At 41.7% G+C, this 18,277-nt stretch overlaps 1 protein-coding gene across 1 annotated transcript in view; it reads left to right on the top strand.

Moving 5' to 3' along the window:
- Positions 1–18,277, top strand: part of SELENOO (selenoprotein O) — a 43,748-nt gene that overhangs the window by 12,042 nt on the left and 13,429 nt on the right. Inside the window, exons 4-7 of the mRNA XM_068276351.1 lie at positions 5,817–5,947; positions 7,917–8,194; positions 11,641–11,785; positions 14,266–14,451. Coding sequence (XP_068132452.1) covers positions 5,817–5,947; positions 7,917–8,194; positions 11,641–11,785; positions 14,266–14,451 — 740 coding nt within the window. The remainder of the gene's footprint in view (positions 1–5,816; positions 5,948–7,916; positions 8,195–11,640; positions 11,786–14,265; positions 14,452–18,277) is intronic.

The following is an 18,277-nucleotide window of genomic DNA, read 5'->3' on the forward strand; positions in this document are numbered from 1 at the left end:
CATTTGAGATGATTGTTTACATATCCTTAAGAGAGTTATTAGGCTTGGCTGAGCTAATGGCTGGTATTTGTTTTTATTTCAGCCTAAAATGGAAAGACCAGTTTCTAAGTCTGAATCCAAATCCGGATCAAGACAAGACAAAACTGATAAAGCTGATAAGCCTGACAAGCCTGATAAACTTGATAAACCTGATAAAGCGGACAAGACTGCACCACATACTGGTTCTAGAACAACGCATAAATCAGGGAAAAGATGTGCTATATGTGGAAATTATATGTCATCTACCTCAAAAGTATTATGCCAAGATTGTACTAAAAGGGTGGTTAATAAGGAAACCCCCACTATGTTAAAGGAATTGAAAGGATGGATTAGATCTGAAATTTCTTCCGCTGTACAGACTATCAGGGCCCCAGAAGCGGCAGTATCGAATGTACAAATGTCTTCAGTGCCGGTAGCAGTCTCTGCGGTTCCAGCAGAGTCAGAGATCCCAGGGCCTTCAGGTTCAGTTCCTTTGGAGGGCCCCACTTTAAAAAGGAAGAGGAGAGATGCAGATTCTGAAGATTCAGAAATGTCAGAAGGGGAATTGGATATTTCATCTCTGGAAGAGATACCCTCAGAGACTGAAAAATCTGCTGATAAAACTATAAAGAATCAAAAGTTTGCTTTTTCCACAGACTTTATGAAGGAATTATTAGCAGCTATGCATGAAGCCATGGGTATTACTATAGAGCCAAAGACCCTATCTCCTTTAGACCAGATGTATGAAACTTTGTCAGAACCCCAATTGACTTTCATTCCAGTACATAGTAGCCTTAAGGGAATTATTAGGAGTGAGTGGGATAACCCGGATAGGAGGGCTTTCTGGCCTAAATCACTAAACAAAAGATATCCTTATAGTCCTGAAGACCAGAAGTTTTGGGGCTCTGCACCCAAGCTAGACCCATCTCTCTCTAAAGTATCCAGAAAATCAGATCTTCAATTCGAAGATTTTGGTTGTTTAAAGGACCCAATCGATAAAAAGATGGACAATATTTTGCGAAGAGCATGGGAAGCAGCATCTTTAAATTTCAAACCCTCTATTGCATCCACAGCGATAGCAAGATCATTAAAAATTTGGTTAGTAGAGGTCCAGTCTCAGATAGCCTCAGGGGTATCTAGGGAGGAAATTTTGAATTTTTCCCCCAAAATTTTGCATGCAACAAATTACCTATCAGATGCTGCTGATGATTCAGTTAGGCTCACAGCAAGAACCACAGCCCTGGTTAATTCTGCCAGAAGAGGAATCTGGGTGAAAACATGGCAGGGAGATACTTCCTCTAAGTCAAAATTGTGTAGTATTCCATGTGAAGGAGGCTTGTTATTTGGAACCAAATTAGAGGAAACACTTGAGAGGTCTGCTGATAAAAAGAAGAATTTCCCATACAAAAGAAAGATTTTCCGCCCTAACCGGTCCTTTCGTGTTTCAGGAAAGAGCGAACAGGAAAACAAAGGGAACCAGAGAAGATGGATTCCCAACAAGTCTCAGCGTTCCAAACCCAATGCTCCATATACCTCGGCAGGTCAACCAACAAAACAATGACGCCAGGGTTCCAGTGGGGGGCAGACTAGCTCATTTTTTCGAACATTGGCAGTTAAAATTCAAAAGCAAGTGGCTACTGGACATTATTCTCCAGGGATACAGAATAGAGTTCATAACCCCACCTCCATCTCAATTCTGGGTGACCCCTTCCCCAAGAGCTCCAGTTCAGGCTCATACCCTCCAGTCAGAGATAAACTTGCTATTGGAGAAAAGAGTCATACGGAGAGTCCCAAGATGCCAGGAAAAACTGGGGTTTTATTCCCCAGTCTTTCTAATAAGGAAACCTCAAGGGAGTTACAGGTTCATCTTAAACCTAAAAAAGCTAAACACCGCAGTAAGATACAGAAAGTTTCGGATGGACAACATCCGCTCAGTATTAAATCTACTACAAGAGAGCTGCTATCTGACATCATTGGATCTGAAAGATGCGTATCTGCATGTGCCTATTCATCTGCACTCACAGCAGTTCCTGAGATTTGCAGTGATGTTACAAGGAGAGGTAAGACACTTTCAGTTTGTCGCCCTTCCCTTTGGGTTATCATCGGCTCCATGGCTATTCACAAAAATCATGGCAGAACTCTTAGCAGAACTTAGACTTCAGTCTGTTCAAGTGATATCTTACCTAGATGATTTACTTATATGGGGACCTTCTGTTGAATCGGTGGGGTCCCAGACTCAGTCCACAATAGACTTCCTTCAGTCACTGGGGTGGTTAATTAATTGGGAAAAATCATCTTTTCAGCCTCTCCAAAGGATGGAATTTTTGGGGTTTGAAATATGTACCACTAATAAGAGATAAAAAATTTTCTCTGTTGTTAAAATCTGTTCTCTCCTTTCAGAATCTGAAAACTATATCCCTGAGGAAAGCGATGGCCTTGTTGGGCACAATAACCTCATCTTTCCCTGCAGTACAGTGGGGCCAATTACACTCCAGAAGTCTTCAGAGTTGGATCCTGTCGAAATGGGACAAGCGTCTCTCCTCTCTGGACAAGAGAGTTATAATTCCTTGGAGTGTCAAGCAGTCACTACTGTGGTGGATGGAGCCACAACATCTGATAACAGGGAATCTTTGGGAGTTTCCAACCCAGTGCATCATAACGACAGACGCGAGCTCTTGGGGATGGGGAGCGCACCTGAACTCTCTGACAGCTCAGGGAAAATGGTCAAGCCATATCAGCAGCAGGTCTTCAAACAGCAGAGAGCTGCAAGCAGTTTGGGAGGCCATACTGGCATTCAAAGTACATATATCAGAAAACCATGTGACGATACGTACAGACAACAGTACAGTGGTGGCGTACATAAATCACCAGGGAGGTACAAGAAGCAGGTCGCTGCAACAGCAGGCGTCAAGGATTCTGCATTGGGCAGAACGCAATCTCAAATCCATAAGAGCAGTTCACCTAAAGGGAACACTAAATTGCCTAGCAGATTACCTGAGCAGATTCAATCTGTCCCAAGACGAGTGGAGTCTCAACGACCAGGTGTTTCGCCAGTTAACAGAATACTGGAAGATTCCTCAGGTGGACTTATTCGCCAGAAGGAACAATGCGAAATGCCAGAGGTTTTGCTCCCTTTGTCCCCAAGACGAGCCGTGGATAGTAGATGCCTTCTCGATCAGCTGGAGCCATCACAGAATGTACATTTTTCCGCCTCTACATTTGATTTCCAGAGTACTGAACAAAATCTATCGAGACCAGGCGGAAGCAATCTTGATTGTCCCGTATTGGCCAAAAAGACCATGGTTTGCTCTGCTACAACGATTAGCTTCGGATCATCTGATCCTTCCAGATCAGGAGGACCTGTTAACTCAGGGACCGGCGGTGCATCCCAATCTGAGCCTTCTTCATCTTTCAGCATGGAGCCTGAATGGCAAATACTGAAAAGTAAGGGCTTTTCGAATAAATTATCGGAAACACTGTTACAAAGTAGGAAGAAGGTGACGCGCCAAATATACTCTAAAGCCTGGAGGGTATACAGCAATTGGTGTGAGGTGAATTCTAGAGACACTGGTCATTCCAATTCAGTTTTAGAATTTCTTCAACAGGGTTTCCAAAAAGGTCTAAGTAGTAGTACATTGAAAGTACAAGTTTCAGCATTGACAGTCTTTCTTGACAGAAAGTTGGCAGAAGAAGAAGATGTCATCAGATTCTTCAAGGCACTTAAGAGAATTAGACCAACGATTCATAACAGAGTACCGTCTTGGGATCTGAACACTGTTCTGCAAGGGTTATGTGAGCCACCCTTTGAACCACTGGCGGATAGTTCTGATAAACTTTTAACTATCAAAACGGCCTTTCTTCTAGCAATAACATCAGCCAGAAGAGTGGGGGAATTACAGGCACTGTCAATTCTGGAACCATATTGTGTTATAAGCGACGACAGAATTACACTTCGTCTAGATACCTCTTTCCTACCCAAGGTGGTTTCGAAATTCCACAGGTCTCAAGAAATTTTCCTGCCTTCCTTTTGTAATAACCCTTCCAATCAGAAAGAACAGAAGTTACATTGCCTAGATGTCAAGAGATGTCTTCTGGAGTATCTTCATCGTACTAAGTCCTGGAGGATTTCCAATGCATTACTAGTGTTATTCGCCGGAAAATTCAGGGGTAAACAGGCCTCAAAATCAACCATAGCCAGATGGATCAAACAGGCCATATCTCTGTCTTATGCTCAACAAGGCAAACAGCTGGCTTCGACTGTCAGAGCTCATTCTACCAGAGCAGTATCAACTTCCTGGGCAGAGAGGGCAGGAGCATCAGTTGAGCAAATTTGCAAGGCAGCCACCTGGTCAAGTCAGAACACCTTTGTGAGACATTATAGGCTAGATGTATTGTCTAGTGCCGACTTAACGTTCGGCAGGAAAGTGTTGCAGGCTGTAATCCCTCCCTAAATATTATTCTTGTTTATCATCTCAGGGTTGCTGTCCTGAGACGTTCTGGGAAAGCCCAAAATTACTTACGGTAATTTCTTTTCCAGAAGTCGGAAGGACAGCACCCTTACTACCCACCGCTATTTCTATTAAAAGTTATTGGAAGCATCATTATGTGCGGAGTCTTTTTTATTAACTGAGGGGGTAAGGAAATGACGATATATATATAGGTGTGTGTGTATGCCCTGCCTATCTAATTATGCAAATTGTTTAATCTAGTTCCTGTCCAGTGAATGTGGAAGGAGACATATCTCAGGGTTGCTGTCCTTCCGACTTCTGGAATAGAAATTACCGTAAGTAATTTTGGGCTTTTTATCGTAAAGTAAATTTTGCCTCAAACACCTCCCACCCCTCAGACAGGATGACTGCATAATAAATGGTGCAAAGCATGGTTCTGTAACTGTTCATCAGTGATGTTCCTGTCAGCTGGAGGAGTCAGGACCATTGTTGTATGCAGGAGTAGTATATGCTATATCAGTTTCTATTTGAATCATGATCTTTAATTTAACAAACAACCAAAACATAAAAACTACCTTGCATACTATTGTATAGTTCCTCTTGTGCTGCCAAAACTGCTCTCCTCTATCCAGCCATGTACTCCACAAGACCTCTGAAGGTGTCCTGTGGTATCTGGCACAAAGATATTGGCAATCAATTCATCATTTAAACTGCAAGTTTTGTGTGTTTTTAATTTTGTTTTGGGTTTTTTTTCCAAGCATATCCCGCAGATCCATTCAAAGCAGTCACTAGTCCAACCTGCCAGAAAATATGATTCATCAGACCAGTCTACCGTCTTCCATTTCCACAGTCCAGTTCTGATGCTCACAATGCTAAGAAGGTTCTTCCTGCATTGGAGAGTGATCATCTTGGGTACTGTGCAGCTACAAAGCCCCATATGTAGCAGGCTTCAAAGCACCTCATGTTTTCTGAGACCTTTCTCTCATGGGTAACATTTAAAGTGGGGTATAAACACACAAGATAATTCAATTAATTGTTACTTGTAGTAAACTGTTAGTTTAATATGTGGTACCCTGCTTAATGTTGGGGAGGGAGGAGAGTGTGCACTGACCTTTTTGAGACTGCATTCTTTTCCACTTCGGGTCTTTGCTTGTATTTTAAAGATGCTGTAGAGGACCCCTTGCAATAATGTTTTCTAAATATGTATTTGGGTCTATTACTGTAAAAAAAAAAAAGTCAAAATCCCTAAATGTAGTGTTTCAGTCCCCAATGCCACATGATTGTCGTCCCATATGCCCAATGCTGTGCACTGTGGTTTGATATTTGTATTAAACACAATTTTCCTTCTAGATAACAAGGAGAACTGCAAGATTGGTTGCCGAATGGCAGTGTGTGGGATTTTGCCATGGTGTGTTGAATACTGATAACATGAGTATTGTTGGACTTACTATTGATTATGGACCTTATGGCTTTTTGGACAGGTTTGTATGTCTGTAACCTTTGATAACATTGCTCTCTGTTCACAAGTATCATTAGTCAATAGAATCCTGGTGGCCACCATTAACCTCCTTGGCGGTAATCCCGAGCTGAGCTCGGGGTATGCCGCCGGAGGTCGCCGCTCAGGCCCTGCTGGGCCGATTTGGATTCTGAAAAAAGCAGCACACGCAGCCGGCACTTTGCCAGCCGCGTGTGCTGCCCGATCGCCGCCGCTCCGCGGCGATCCGCCGCGTGCAGCGGCGAAAGAGGGTCCCCCCAGCCGCCCGAGCCCAGTGCAGCCGGAACAAACAGTTCCGGCCGGCGCTAGGGGCTGGATCGGGCGGCTCTGACGTCAGGACGTCGACTGACGTCCATGACGTCACTCCGCTCGTCGCCATGGCGACGAGGAAAGCGAAACAAGATAGGCCGCTCATTGCGGCCTATCTTGTTACTTTCGATTGCCGGAGGCGATCGAAAGTACGCTTCCGGAGCGCCCTCTAGTGGGCTTTCATGCAGCCAACTTTCAGTTGGCTGCATGAAATAGTTTTTTTTTAATTTAAAAAAAACCCTCCCGCAGCCTCCCTGGCGATTTTAATAGAACGCCAGGGAGGTTAAAGGGGCCCTATAGCGAAAAACTGTAAAATTTAAAATATGTGCAAACATATACAAATGAGAAGTACATTTTTTCCAGACTAAAATGAGCCATAAATTACTTTTCTCCTATGTTGCTGCCACTTACAGTAGGTAGTAGAAATCTGACAGACGTGACAGGGTTTGGACTAGTCCATCTCTATATAGGGGATTCTCAGGGATATATTTATTTTCAAAAGCACTTAGTGAATGGCAGTTGCCCTGTGCAACTGTCAAAAAAATGTGTAGGGAGCAGGGAAACTGGCCAGCATCATTGTTTAAATCCTTTTTTTGGCAATTTCTTTATAAAGAATAAAAGCCTTGCTGAGAATCCCCTATGAAGAGATGGACTAGTCCAAAACCTGTCACTTCTGTCAAATGTCTACTGCCTACTGTAAGTGACAGCATTATAGGAGAAAAGTAATTTATGGCTCATTTTACTCTGGAAAAAAACTATTTGTATATGTTTGCACATATTTTAAATTTTACAGTTTTTCGCTGTAGTGCCCCTTTAAAGTACAAATTTGTTTGAACTCTAGCTGAAATGCTGGCCCTAAAGAGTTAATTACTCAAAAGCCGAGCTAGAAGATGGATTGGGTAACATAATTGGCTCTGTGCTTCAGTCAGATAGGCCCTCAAATCTGTGTGTGGTCAGCATTATAAACAGAGCATTCAAGATTGCCCATGCTGAACCCTGTCCACCGCCATGAGTGCCTGCGACAGGAACATAAATAACTGAACCGGACCATGGAGTAGTGGAAGAAGGAGGCTTGAACTAATGCATCACCTTTTTCTTTGGCTGTATAGCCGCAGGTTCCTGTTGGTTATTTGTATGTCCCCGGCCACGCAATGCATACCGGGAGATGTCCCGTTGATGTGGTTCAACTGTAATAACATCAATAGGATCTACATCTCCCAGCATGTATTGCACGACCGATTACCCAGTGGGAACCTGCTGCTCTGCGTCATGTGGGAGAGAAGATGAAAGCATCCAGACAAGGAGTGCTATTGAGCAGCCCGCCCACATAAGTAAATTCCTGCTTTATTCCCCACAGTGCACACAAACCTCCCTTAGGAGGAGTTTTGCCCCCCCCCCCCCTTTTTTTTTTAAATTCTGCTCAGATCGCTGGTAGAGTCCATGCCTCAAAAGGTCAGAGCTGTTTTCCTAGCACAAGGGAGACATTCACAGTATAAGGGAAGCTGGCTTTTTATGTTCTGGCTGATCAATGTATATTTAACAGCCATTCTTTTATAGTTTATACATTTTATTATGTTTCAGGGACTGATCTCTGTACATTCCATGTAATTTTATTTTGTGACTGATATATGATTTGTATGTCTTAGGTATGATCCAGATCATATTTGTAATGGCTCTGATAATATGGGACGTTATGCCTACAACAAGCAGCCAGAGATCTGCAAGTGGAATTTAGGAAAGTTTGCTGAGGCTCTGGTCCCAGAACTGCCTTTAGGCATAAGTAAAAATATACTTGAAGAAGAATATGATGCAGAATTCCAAAGACACTTTATGGTAAAAATGAGGAACAAACTGGGTCTTCAGCTAGAACTGGAGGAAGATTCCAAACTCATCTCTGATTTACTGGAGACTATGAATCTTACAGGTAAGATTAATATCATCACAAAGAATTGTACAATGTAAGTGGAACACGGACTGAAATTTTCAACAGACCTGAAAGGTAATAAAAGTTGCCACTCCTCTCAAGGCTAGTACTGATTCATGGTTTCTGTCCCCTGCATGTATCGGGACTGTATCTCTCGTATTACAGGTAGGGGCCAAGTCCTGCACGGACTCAATAGCCTAGAGGTTAGCAACATCTTTTGTTAAATTTAAGGGTAGCGGAGTGGTGCATGGGGGAGTGGGTGGGGCAAGGAGGAGAACAATGTCTTTGGCCGAGTAGATCCGGCAGCTTGGATCCATGAGCAGCGTGTTTGGGAGAGTCGGGGGCCACCTGTACAAGCCTTTAGGAATTGGAGCTACAAAGTCAGATATCTCTGCCGGAATTTCAGAATGCCTTTGAACTTCAATATTTGGATCACACTTGCAATATCCTACATAGTTGTCTGTTGTCTTGATGTAAAAACCTTGGGCGGGATTTATCATAAAACCTCTAACTGCATAAACATAAGTTCCATTCCTGCGTATTCATGGCATGCTAAAATCCAACTAAATGCAAATCTGAACAAGGCAAATTCTAAAAACAGGTTGATAAACAAAGCTGCAAAAAATCTCATGAAGGATTTTTGTGTAACAGAAGTGTTTTGGTAAGAGGTACTTTGGACTTGACCAGGAGTGCTATTTAAAAGAGGAATGACGGGCTTTCAGGATAAAATGTTCTGTCAAATGATTGACCTGAACCTGTGTCCATTTACTTATGAAGTGAGACTCGGGCCTCAATCCTAAATTGTGCCTTTAGCCCACCTCTTTAACTAAATTGCTCCATATGGCCAACTGTTGCTTAGACCAGTTCCTGCTATTCATAAGAAGGTTGAGGGTGAGTATATGCACCCTACGGAAAGAAACACAGAGACAACGGGAGCCCAGATGGTGCAGTACGTCACAGAGATTGATGAATAAATTAAATGATGTTGAAATACAAAGGTGGGTTGCAGAAGGGCCACCGATCACTGCAGGCAGGTGGAGATGCACAACCACGACTCCTCGGGGTACCAGGAGACTTGGTGAAGGTCGCTTTCTTGAAAAAACTCTTACACACTATCAAACAAGGTAGTGTCAGAGATCACCAGTGGTTAGGTGTAGGAGCACCCCACGGATGGGGTGAGACAGTAAAAAGGGGTAAAGAGGCACCCAAGGTGAATAAAATACATTAAAAGCAACTGCAATATAAATAAATGAGGTGGCTTACCTCAATGATGAAACGCCCATATAGGAATGGATATTTAGTAAGAAAAGCACAGGCAACGTGTTTTGTGGGAACTCGCCCACTTCTTCAAGCCAAATAAAGTGCCACTAAATGCTGGTAGCCTAATTTAAGGCGCCTTAGTTGCTTTTAATGTATTTTATTCACCTTGGGTGCCTCTTTACCCCTTTTTCCTGCTAATCATGTCAGCAATGTCACATAACGAGATGGTGGCAGTGGAAGCAGCTAAGTGTGGTAACAAGGGTAGCCAGTTTTAGGACAAAATCCCTTCTTAGCAGACCCTGCTGTCAAGGTTAACAGTTTATAAACCCCACCTCTGCTAAGAAACTGTAGAAGTGAGCAGCACATCGGAACAGGAGTGCCTTTTTTGCTGGTTTGGGCAATGCGTGATATTGGGACATCATCGCTTTCTGGTAAGCTCCACTAACTTATAACAAGCAGATTGAGACTTGACTTTAGGCACAAATAGCCCTGTGAAAAAGACAGCAGTCTCCAGTGCTGCCATGCCAAATGCTGCTGCTTAACTGCTGTTTAAAGGGAACCTGAAGTGAGAGGCATATGGTGGCTGCCATATTTATTTCCTTTTAAAGGATATCCGAAGTGTCGTGTTACATGAGATAAACATGGGTATGTACAGTGCCAAGCACACTAATAACTATGCTGTGGTCCTTTTTTTTTTTTTTTTTTCTCTGCCTGAAAGAGTTAAATATCAGGTATGTAAGTGGCTGACTCAGTCAGGAAGTGACTACAGTGTGACCCTAACTGATAAGAATTTCCAACTATAAAACTCTTTCCTAGCAGAAAATGGCTTCTGAGAGCAGGAAATAGATAAAAAGGGTTAATAGTTCATAGATTTTAGCTCTGGCATACTTCAATGAATGTGTCATTGAGCAAAAACAATAACGCAGTTAAAACTTAAAGTAGATTTAAACATAAAATAAAACTGGAATATCTTCAAAGGTCATTTTTAAGAGAAGGGTAGATGCAATCGTTTATTTCATAAGTTTATTTTCGCTTCGGGTATCCTTTAAACAATACCAGTTGCCTGGCAGCCCTGCTGATCTATTTGGCTGCAGAAGCATCTGAATACCACCAGAAACAAGCATGCAGCTAATCTGGTCAGATCTGACAAACACTTGATCTGTATGCTTGTTCAGTGTCTATGCCTAAAAGTATTAGAGGCAGAGGATCAGTAGGACAGCCAGGCAACTGGTATTGCTTAAATGTAAATATGGTAGCCATCCAAGATTTTAGTATTGGAAGGGGGCAATTATTGGATGCATGCCATGCTATTAATTGGCTCTAATGTCCATGCTGTTATGTAGTATAATATATCATGCTATGCCGGAAGTTTGACAGTAAAAATGGAAACAAAAGCTGTCTGTTTACAGAACTGCTATAATAAGCCATTTATTACCATTATTGTCCCACTAGCCAAGCTGTGAGACCCCATGGCTGCCTGTGCAAAGATTACTGCATTGTCAGTATTTCCCTTGCTGTGGCAGAGGCATCCTGTACTTCTGTAACTGTTTGGCCATGGCTCATACACCAAGCAAACGAGTGTGAGTCTGTACATAGCAAGGATGTGTACTGACAGTTGAAGGCATTGTGGAGGATCTGTGGTAGCCAGCCATATTCAGTACAAATTGTCTTTATTACTAAGCCCCAAACTTGATTACATAGTTTGTTCTTGCACTTAAACTGCAGAACAAATATTATAGCACGTGTGAATTATGTGATTAAACAAAATTCAAGTGTAAAGCTGGCCACTAACGGTCCAATTTCTAGCGAAAAATCGTTTGAGCGATCAGAAATTCTGATCGGATTGGTTGTAAATAATCTCCATTGATGGACACAATCGATTATGAACGAGTGAAAAAAATGTCGCCCGAATGAATTTTCGTCGAACGAAAATTTGGATTTTCTTGGTGATCGTGATAGATAGGAAGCAATGATTGGTTAGTTGATGGTGTAGTGAACGATTTTTCGTCCGATCACAATTTCTGATCGCTCGAACGATTTTTCGCTAGAAATTGGAACGTTAGTGGCCAGCTTAACTCTTGTAATAGGCTTCCGCAAGTGTTAATCTTGATAGCAGTAACTTTATGCTGTTTTACATGACACTGCACAAGTGATTGATGAATTGTTTCTCTGATAATGTCTTGTAGGCTCAGATTTTACAAACACATTTCGCATCCTCAGTAAATTCTCTGGAATAGCTTCTGACATTGATGACTTCTTGACTACAATCATAGAGCAATGCTCTTCTCTGGAGGAACTGAAACTTGCTTCCAAGCCTCAAATGGATCCAAGGTGAAGTGTCTACTTGCATTCTAAAATATTTCACTGGCGGCTGCAGTATTTAAAGAGGATCTCTGTTTGGCCCACGGGACTCTAGCTGGTTCATGGAGGGCCAGTGCACACCAAAAAACACTAGCATAATCGCAAACATGCAGCACTTTTTGAAGTGATTTTTCTGAGCAATTCTATGTATTTGCCTAGCAATTTTCTAATACCTAGCGATTTTAGGGAAGTTTTGGTGTAGCAGTTTTATTTTTTGTTACAGTAGAGCTGGAACTGAATAGCCTCTGTAACAAAAACGCTTGGAAAATCTGTTGTAGCGCTTTTCAGAGCGATTTTCCACTTTCCTATATTTAACATTGAGGCTGAATAGTTTCAGAAACACACAAAAATGCTGCAGGACTTTTTTCCTTGTAGAGAGCTTAGTGGGAGTCGAGCACCATTTGTTAGACGTTTGTAAGCATTCTCCTTTGTGTAGTCTGTTTTCTGGGGTATATGTTCTGCATAGTATTTCTAGAGCATCAGCTACATGAGGAAGGACTCAACATTTGTATAGTGGCAGCTGTAGTTTTTCAGAAGGTTAAAATGATGATTTCTTGCTCATAAGTCAAAAGTCAATGATTTAGTATACAGAATACTACCAAATTCTGGTTTTCAGAACCCAGATACAAATCCTTAGGATTTTTGCAGTGAACATTTTAATTTACAAGTCCAGATGTGAAACATTGCATGTGATAAACCAGATATCGCTTCCTTGCAACTGCCAAATTATCTGACTGATCATTCTTATGGTTTTTCGATCAGAGAAATGTGATCGATTTTATTCCATTTGGTCGAACAGTTTATAAATATCTGATATGAAGAAAAGGTTGGTTTATCTATTAATAGTATTTTCTTATACAACCTACCATACACTATACAATTTCACAAACCATTATGGTGCCCATACATGTTAAGATTGGATGAAAAAAATTGTACCATATATGGGCACCATAACCCAGATTTTTCCAACATGTCCGATCAGATTTTTTATCAAAAAAGTAATCGTTTACTTTTTTTCTCAGTATAACAAAAAAATCCTTATAGATTTTCACTAATGTATCATGTATAGGCACCATAAGGTACTGAAACAGCGAGCAAAGCAGAGATATGCACTGCTTTACTAGTGTTTTCTGAAGTGTGTGTGTGTGTGTGTGTGTGTGTGTGTGTGTGTATGTGTATATATATCTCATACTTTAGGTTATCATTGATCATTTTTTGCTGGATTTTAACATTGAGAGATGGGATTTCCATTGCTTGTAAGAGATTGCAGAGGGATTCTAGTACTATGAAATTCAACTGTAGCTGGTGTGTTGGATTAAAAGTCCCAACCAGTTAATAATTATGCAAATCATAAAAATTGATGTAGGAGAAAAACTCAAACCTTCCTCTTCCCATGTCATTTGCCGCAGCATTTTACTATTGGGCAAATCTGGCTTACCTCTAGAATACAGGGCATTTGTTTGGAGTAGAGCTCTTCTTTAAACTTCTTTGGAATACGTTTGCATGTCAGAATAATGCATTGCCACACCATCCGTACTATAAGAACAGTTCTAGTTAATCTTGCACATATTCTGTGCAAATGCTACAGCAAAACTTAACAGTATGGACCTGATATATTAAAGGGATACTGTAGGGGGTCAGGGGAAAATGAGTTGAAGTTACCCGGGGCTTCTAGCCACTCCCCAATGCTCCAGCCCCGCCTCTGGTTCACTTCTGGAATTTCAGACTTTAAAGTCTGAAAACCACTGCGCCTGCGTAGCAGTGTCCTCACTCCCGCTGATGGCACCAGGAGCGTACTGCGCAGGCCCAGTATGGTCTGTGCCTGCGCCGTGCGCTCCTGGTGACATCAGGGGAAGCGAGGACACGGCAACGCAGGCGCAGTGGTTTTCAGACTTTAAAGTCTGAAATTCCAGAAGTGAACCAGAGGCGGGGCCGGAGCATTGGGGAGTGGCTGCGCGGGCACAGGATGTCTGTGGGGGACCATTAGAAGGCCCGGGTAAGTTCAACTCATTTTCCCCCTCCCCCCCTACAGTATCCCTTTAAGGTTTTTATAAGCAAACACTAGAGCACATGACATGCGGGGGTTCCGAGCACTGCCACTACTCGGGACCCCCAAATCAATATGTAACACAATAGGGGAGTGCAGGCAAGCCCTGGAGCTACCACCACCAGGAACTCGCCCCCACCACTCCTTCAACTTGCCGAACACAAAACCTAAATGCTCACTGACAGCACTCTGCCACTTATACAGTATATAGTCCGCAGACTGCCAGTCAGCCAATAAGAAGTGCAAATGCATATTAAGGTTTTTTTAGTGCTAGAAATCCATAAGGGACATTTATAAACCTTACCTAGACTTGATTAACGTTATTTTTGGCGATTGCAACCTTTTCTTTACTTGGTACCTGATTAGTGATCTGTTCTTGCTTACATGTGTGTTTTGCTTCCAGGCAACTCTCTGTGTTGCTGATGTTGGCACAGAGCAACCCCCAGTTATTTGCCTTGATTGGAACAAAAGCAAACATAAACAAAGAACTGGAACGCATTGAAAAGCATGACAAGCTCCAGGGCTCCAGTAATGAAGACCTAATAAACACTAACAGAGAACACTGGAAAGAATGGCTTCAGAAATATAGGTATATGGTTATGCAAGAGTAACATTGATCTGTTTCTTAGGTTTTATCAGAAACCCAGAAAACTATTATCTAATCTAGCTCCTAAAATCTTTAGCACATTTTTTTAGACCGCACTTGCAGATTTACACTTGCAAATATATGCAGTTTGAAAATGGACCAATTTAAACCCAGGTCATTTGCATCAACTCAGACAAAAATTGCATATCATTGATCATCCCTACTCTGCATGCAATGTGCACAACATTCTGGGCTGGTGCACACCAAGCAGCTTTTTCAGCGTTTCTGCAGCCGCTTGCGGCTGCGGATACGCTTGGTCAATGTATCTCAATGGAGTGGTTCACACCAGAGCGGGAGGCGTTTTGCAGAAACGCATACTCCCGGGGTGAGGCATTTTTTTGGATTGCGGATGCGTTTCTGCCTCAATGTTAAGTATAGGAAAAACGCAAACCGCTCTGAAAAACGCCTGTTCAGATCGGTTTTGCCTGCGTTTTTGTTACAGAAGCTGTTCAGTAACAGCTTTACTGTAACAGTATCTGAAATCTACTACACCAAAACCGCTACACAAAACCGCAAAACGCTAGCTGAAACGCTACAGAAAAATAAAAAAAAGCGTTTCAAAATCTGCTAGCATTTTGCGGATCTGCTAGCGGTTTTTGGTGTGCACCAGGCCTCTCAGTGGATTCACAAAAGCTATGCAGGGAGTGCATATGTAGCGTACAGTACTATTGTATTACTTAATTTGTAGTCCACAACCCCAATTTAATATCCCATGAAAATTAATTTGATGTCATGAGCAAAGATTTTGAAAATGATGTAGAATTGGTACAGGAGCTGACATCAGTTAACACTCAAATACACTTGTTTAAACAAATTACAGTGCATATAAAATTATTCTTTTGTAATGTACTAAAATACATATTAAAATATGAATGTCAGTTTGCACAATAAACAAACAAACAAAACACAGAACATTTATATCGCGCTTTTCTCCTGGCGGACTCAAAGCGCAAGAGCTGCAGCCACTAAGACGCGCTCTATAGGCAGTAGCAGTGTTAGGGAGACTTGCCCAAGGTCTCCTACTGAATAGGTGCTGGCTTACTGAACAAGCAGAGCCGAGATTCGAACCCAGGTCTCCTGTGTCAGAGGCAGAGCCCTTAACCATTACACTATCCAGCCGCTATTACACTATCCAGCCGCTATGTAGCTCAGCTGGATTTCACAGTAGTGCCTAAGTAAGGTAAGGAGATGCAAATAATTGTGATGCAGGAATATGCACATTTTCTGTGAAAATGTATGCATCTTACAAATGGACCAACTCTTGCAAATGTGAAATCTGGTCCTTTTTGAAGCTGCATAAATTTGCATAAACCTACATAAGGGCTCTTTCACATCTGAAATGGCGTTGGTGACGGATCAATGCATATGTTTTCAAGTATGCATTTTAATGCTTTTTTTATACAGTGTTGTGAAAAACTATTTGCCCCCTTCCTGATTTCTTATTCTTTTGCATGTTTGTCACACTTAAATGTTTCTGCTCATCAAAAACCATTAACTATTAGTCAAAGATAACATAATTGGACACAAAATGCAGTTTTAAATGATGGTTTTTATTATTTAGTGAGAAAAAAACCTCAAAACCTACATGGCCCTGTGTGAAAAAGAATTTGCCCCCTGAACCAAATTACTGGTTGGGCCACCCTTAGCAGCAATAACTGCAATCAAGCGTTTGCGATAACTTGCAACGAGTCTTTTACAGCGATCTGGAGGAATTATGGCCCACTCATCTTTGCAGAATTGTTGTAATTCGGCTTTATTTGAGGGTTTTCTAGCATGAACCGCCTTTTTAAGGTCATGCCACATCTCAATAGGATTCAGGTCAGGACTTTGACTAGGCCACTCCAAAGTCTTCTTTTTGTTTTTCTTCAGCCATTCAGAGGTGGATTTGCTGGTGTGTTTGGGGTCATTGTCCTGCTGCAGCACCCAAGATTGCTTCAGCTTGAGTTGACGAACAGATGGACGGACATTCTCCTTCAGGATTTTTTGGTAGACAGTAGAATTCATGGTTCCATCTATCACAGCAAGCCTTCCAGGTCCTGAAGCAGCAAAACAACCCCAGACCATCACATTACCACCACCATATTTTACTGTTGGTATGATGTTCTTTTGCTGAAATGCTGTATTACTTCTACGCCAGATGTAACGGGACACGCACCTTCCAAAAAGTTCAACCTTTGTCTCGGTCCACAAGGTATTTTCCCAAAAGTCTTGGCAATCATTGAGATGTTTTTTAGCAAAATTGAGACGAGCCTTAATGTTCTTTTTGCTTAAAAGTGGTTTGCGCCTTGGATATCTGCCATGCAGGCCGTTTTTGCCCAGTCTCTTTTTTATGGTGGAGTCGTGAACACTGACCTTAATTGAGGCAAGTGAGGCCTGCAGTTCTTTAGACGTTGTCCTGGGGTCTTTTGTGGCCTCTCGGATGAGTTTTTTTTTCTCTGCGCTCTTGGGGTAATTTTGGTCGGCCGGCCGGCCACTCCTGGGAAGGTTCATCACTGTTCCATGTATTTGCCATTTGTGGACAATGGCTCTCACTGTGGTTCGCTGGAGTCCCAAAGCTTTAGAAATGGCTTTATAACCTTTACCTGACTTATAGATCTCAATTACAGTACTTTTGTTCTCCTTTGTTCCTGAATTTCTTTGGATCTTGGCATGATGTCTAGCTTTTGAGGTGCTTTTGGTCTACTTCTCTGTGTCAGATAGCTCCTATTTAAGTGATTTCTTGATTGAAACAGGTGTGGCAGTGATCAGGCCTGGGGGTGACTACAGAAATTGAACTCAGGTGTGATAAACCACAGTTGTTGTTTTGTTTTTGTTTTTTTGTGTTTTTTTTTATATTGAAGAGGTTTATTGAAAAATTCAGCAAACAGGATATCAAATCAAGTCGTATCAAATTATTACAAAGATGGAATCTTAAAAATACAACTTCTGCATATAGACAATGCTTAAGAATGCATAGGCTTAACGTTACTCTTCAATTTATAATACTACAAAATGTGGCGACAGTAATAATAAACAGTTCTAACAACCTTAATCACATTAAACCCTTTTAACTCAGTGCATGGGCAACTAGCCTTGCGTCCCTCGTCCCCCCACCTCCCCTCCCCCAGGAGTATTTAGCCTGAAACTGAAAAAAAAAGGAATAACATGCTTTATCATTTAATGGTGTCCTCTGTATATTGCCCAATCTTCCCAAATTATGTTAAATCGATCTTTATTTTCAATACTTAAATAGTAAATACGATCCATCAGCCTGATCATATCCAGACGATGCTTTACTAGATCTATGTCAAGTGTGGGAGTTTTCCATCTATAGGCTATGGACCATTGGGCAGTTGTTGTTTTTTAACAAGGGGGGCAAACACTTTTTCACACAGGGCCATGTAGATTTGGAGTTTTTTTTTTCTCACTAAATAATAAAAACCATCATTTAAAACTGCATTTTGTGTTCAATTATGTTATCTTTGACTAATAGTTAACGGTTTTTGATGAGAAGAAACATTCAAGTGTGACAAACATGCAAAATAATAAGAAATCAGGAAGGGGGCAAATAGTTTTTCACACCACTGTATGTGTTGTGGTGCGGTGCGTTGTGTTTTTAATGTGTTTTCAATCCATCACAGCACATAGGAAAACGCAGGTGCTTGTATTTTTTTTTTCCTTCAACTGTAACTGCGTGCGTTGAAACATTTTAACACATGCTCTTCTCTTGAGCTTGCGTTTTACATTGACTTTCATTGCAATACGTAACACAAACGTCAGGCTATTAAAA

The sequence above is a fragment of the Hyperolius riggenbachi genome, chromosome 3, assembly GCF_040937935.1.
Source record: "Hyperolius riggenbachi isolate aHypRig1 chromosome 3, aHypRig1.pri, whole genome shotgun sequence".
NCBI lineage: Eukaryota > Metazoa > Chordata > Amphibia > Anura > Hyperoliidae > Hyperolius > Hyperolius riggenbachi.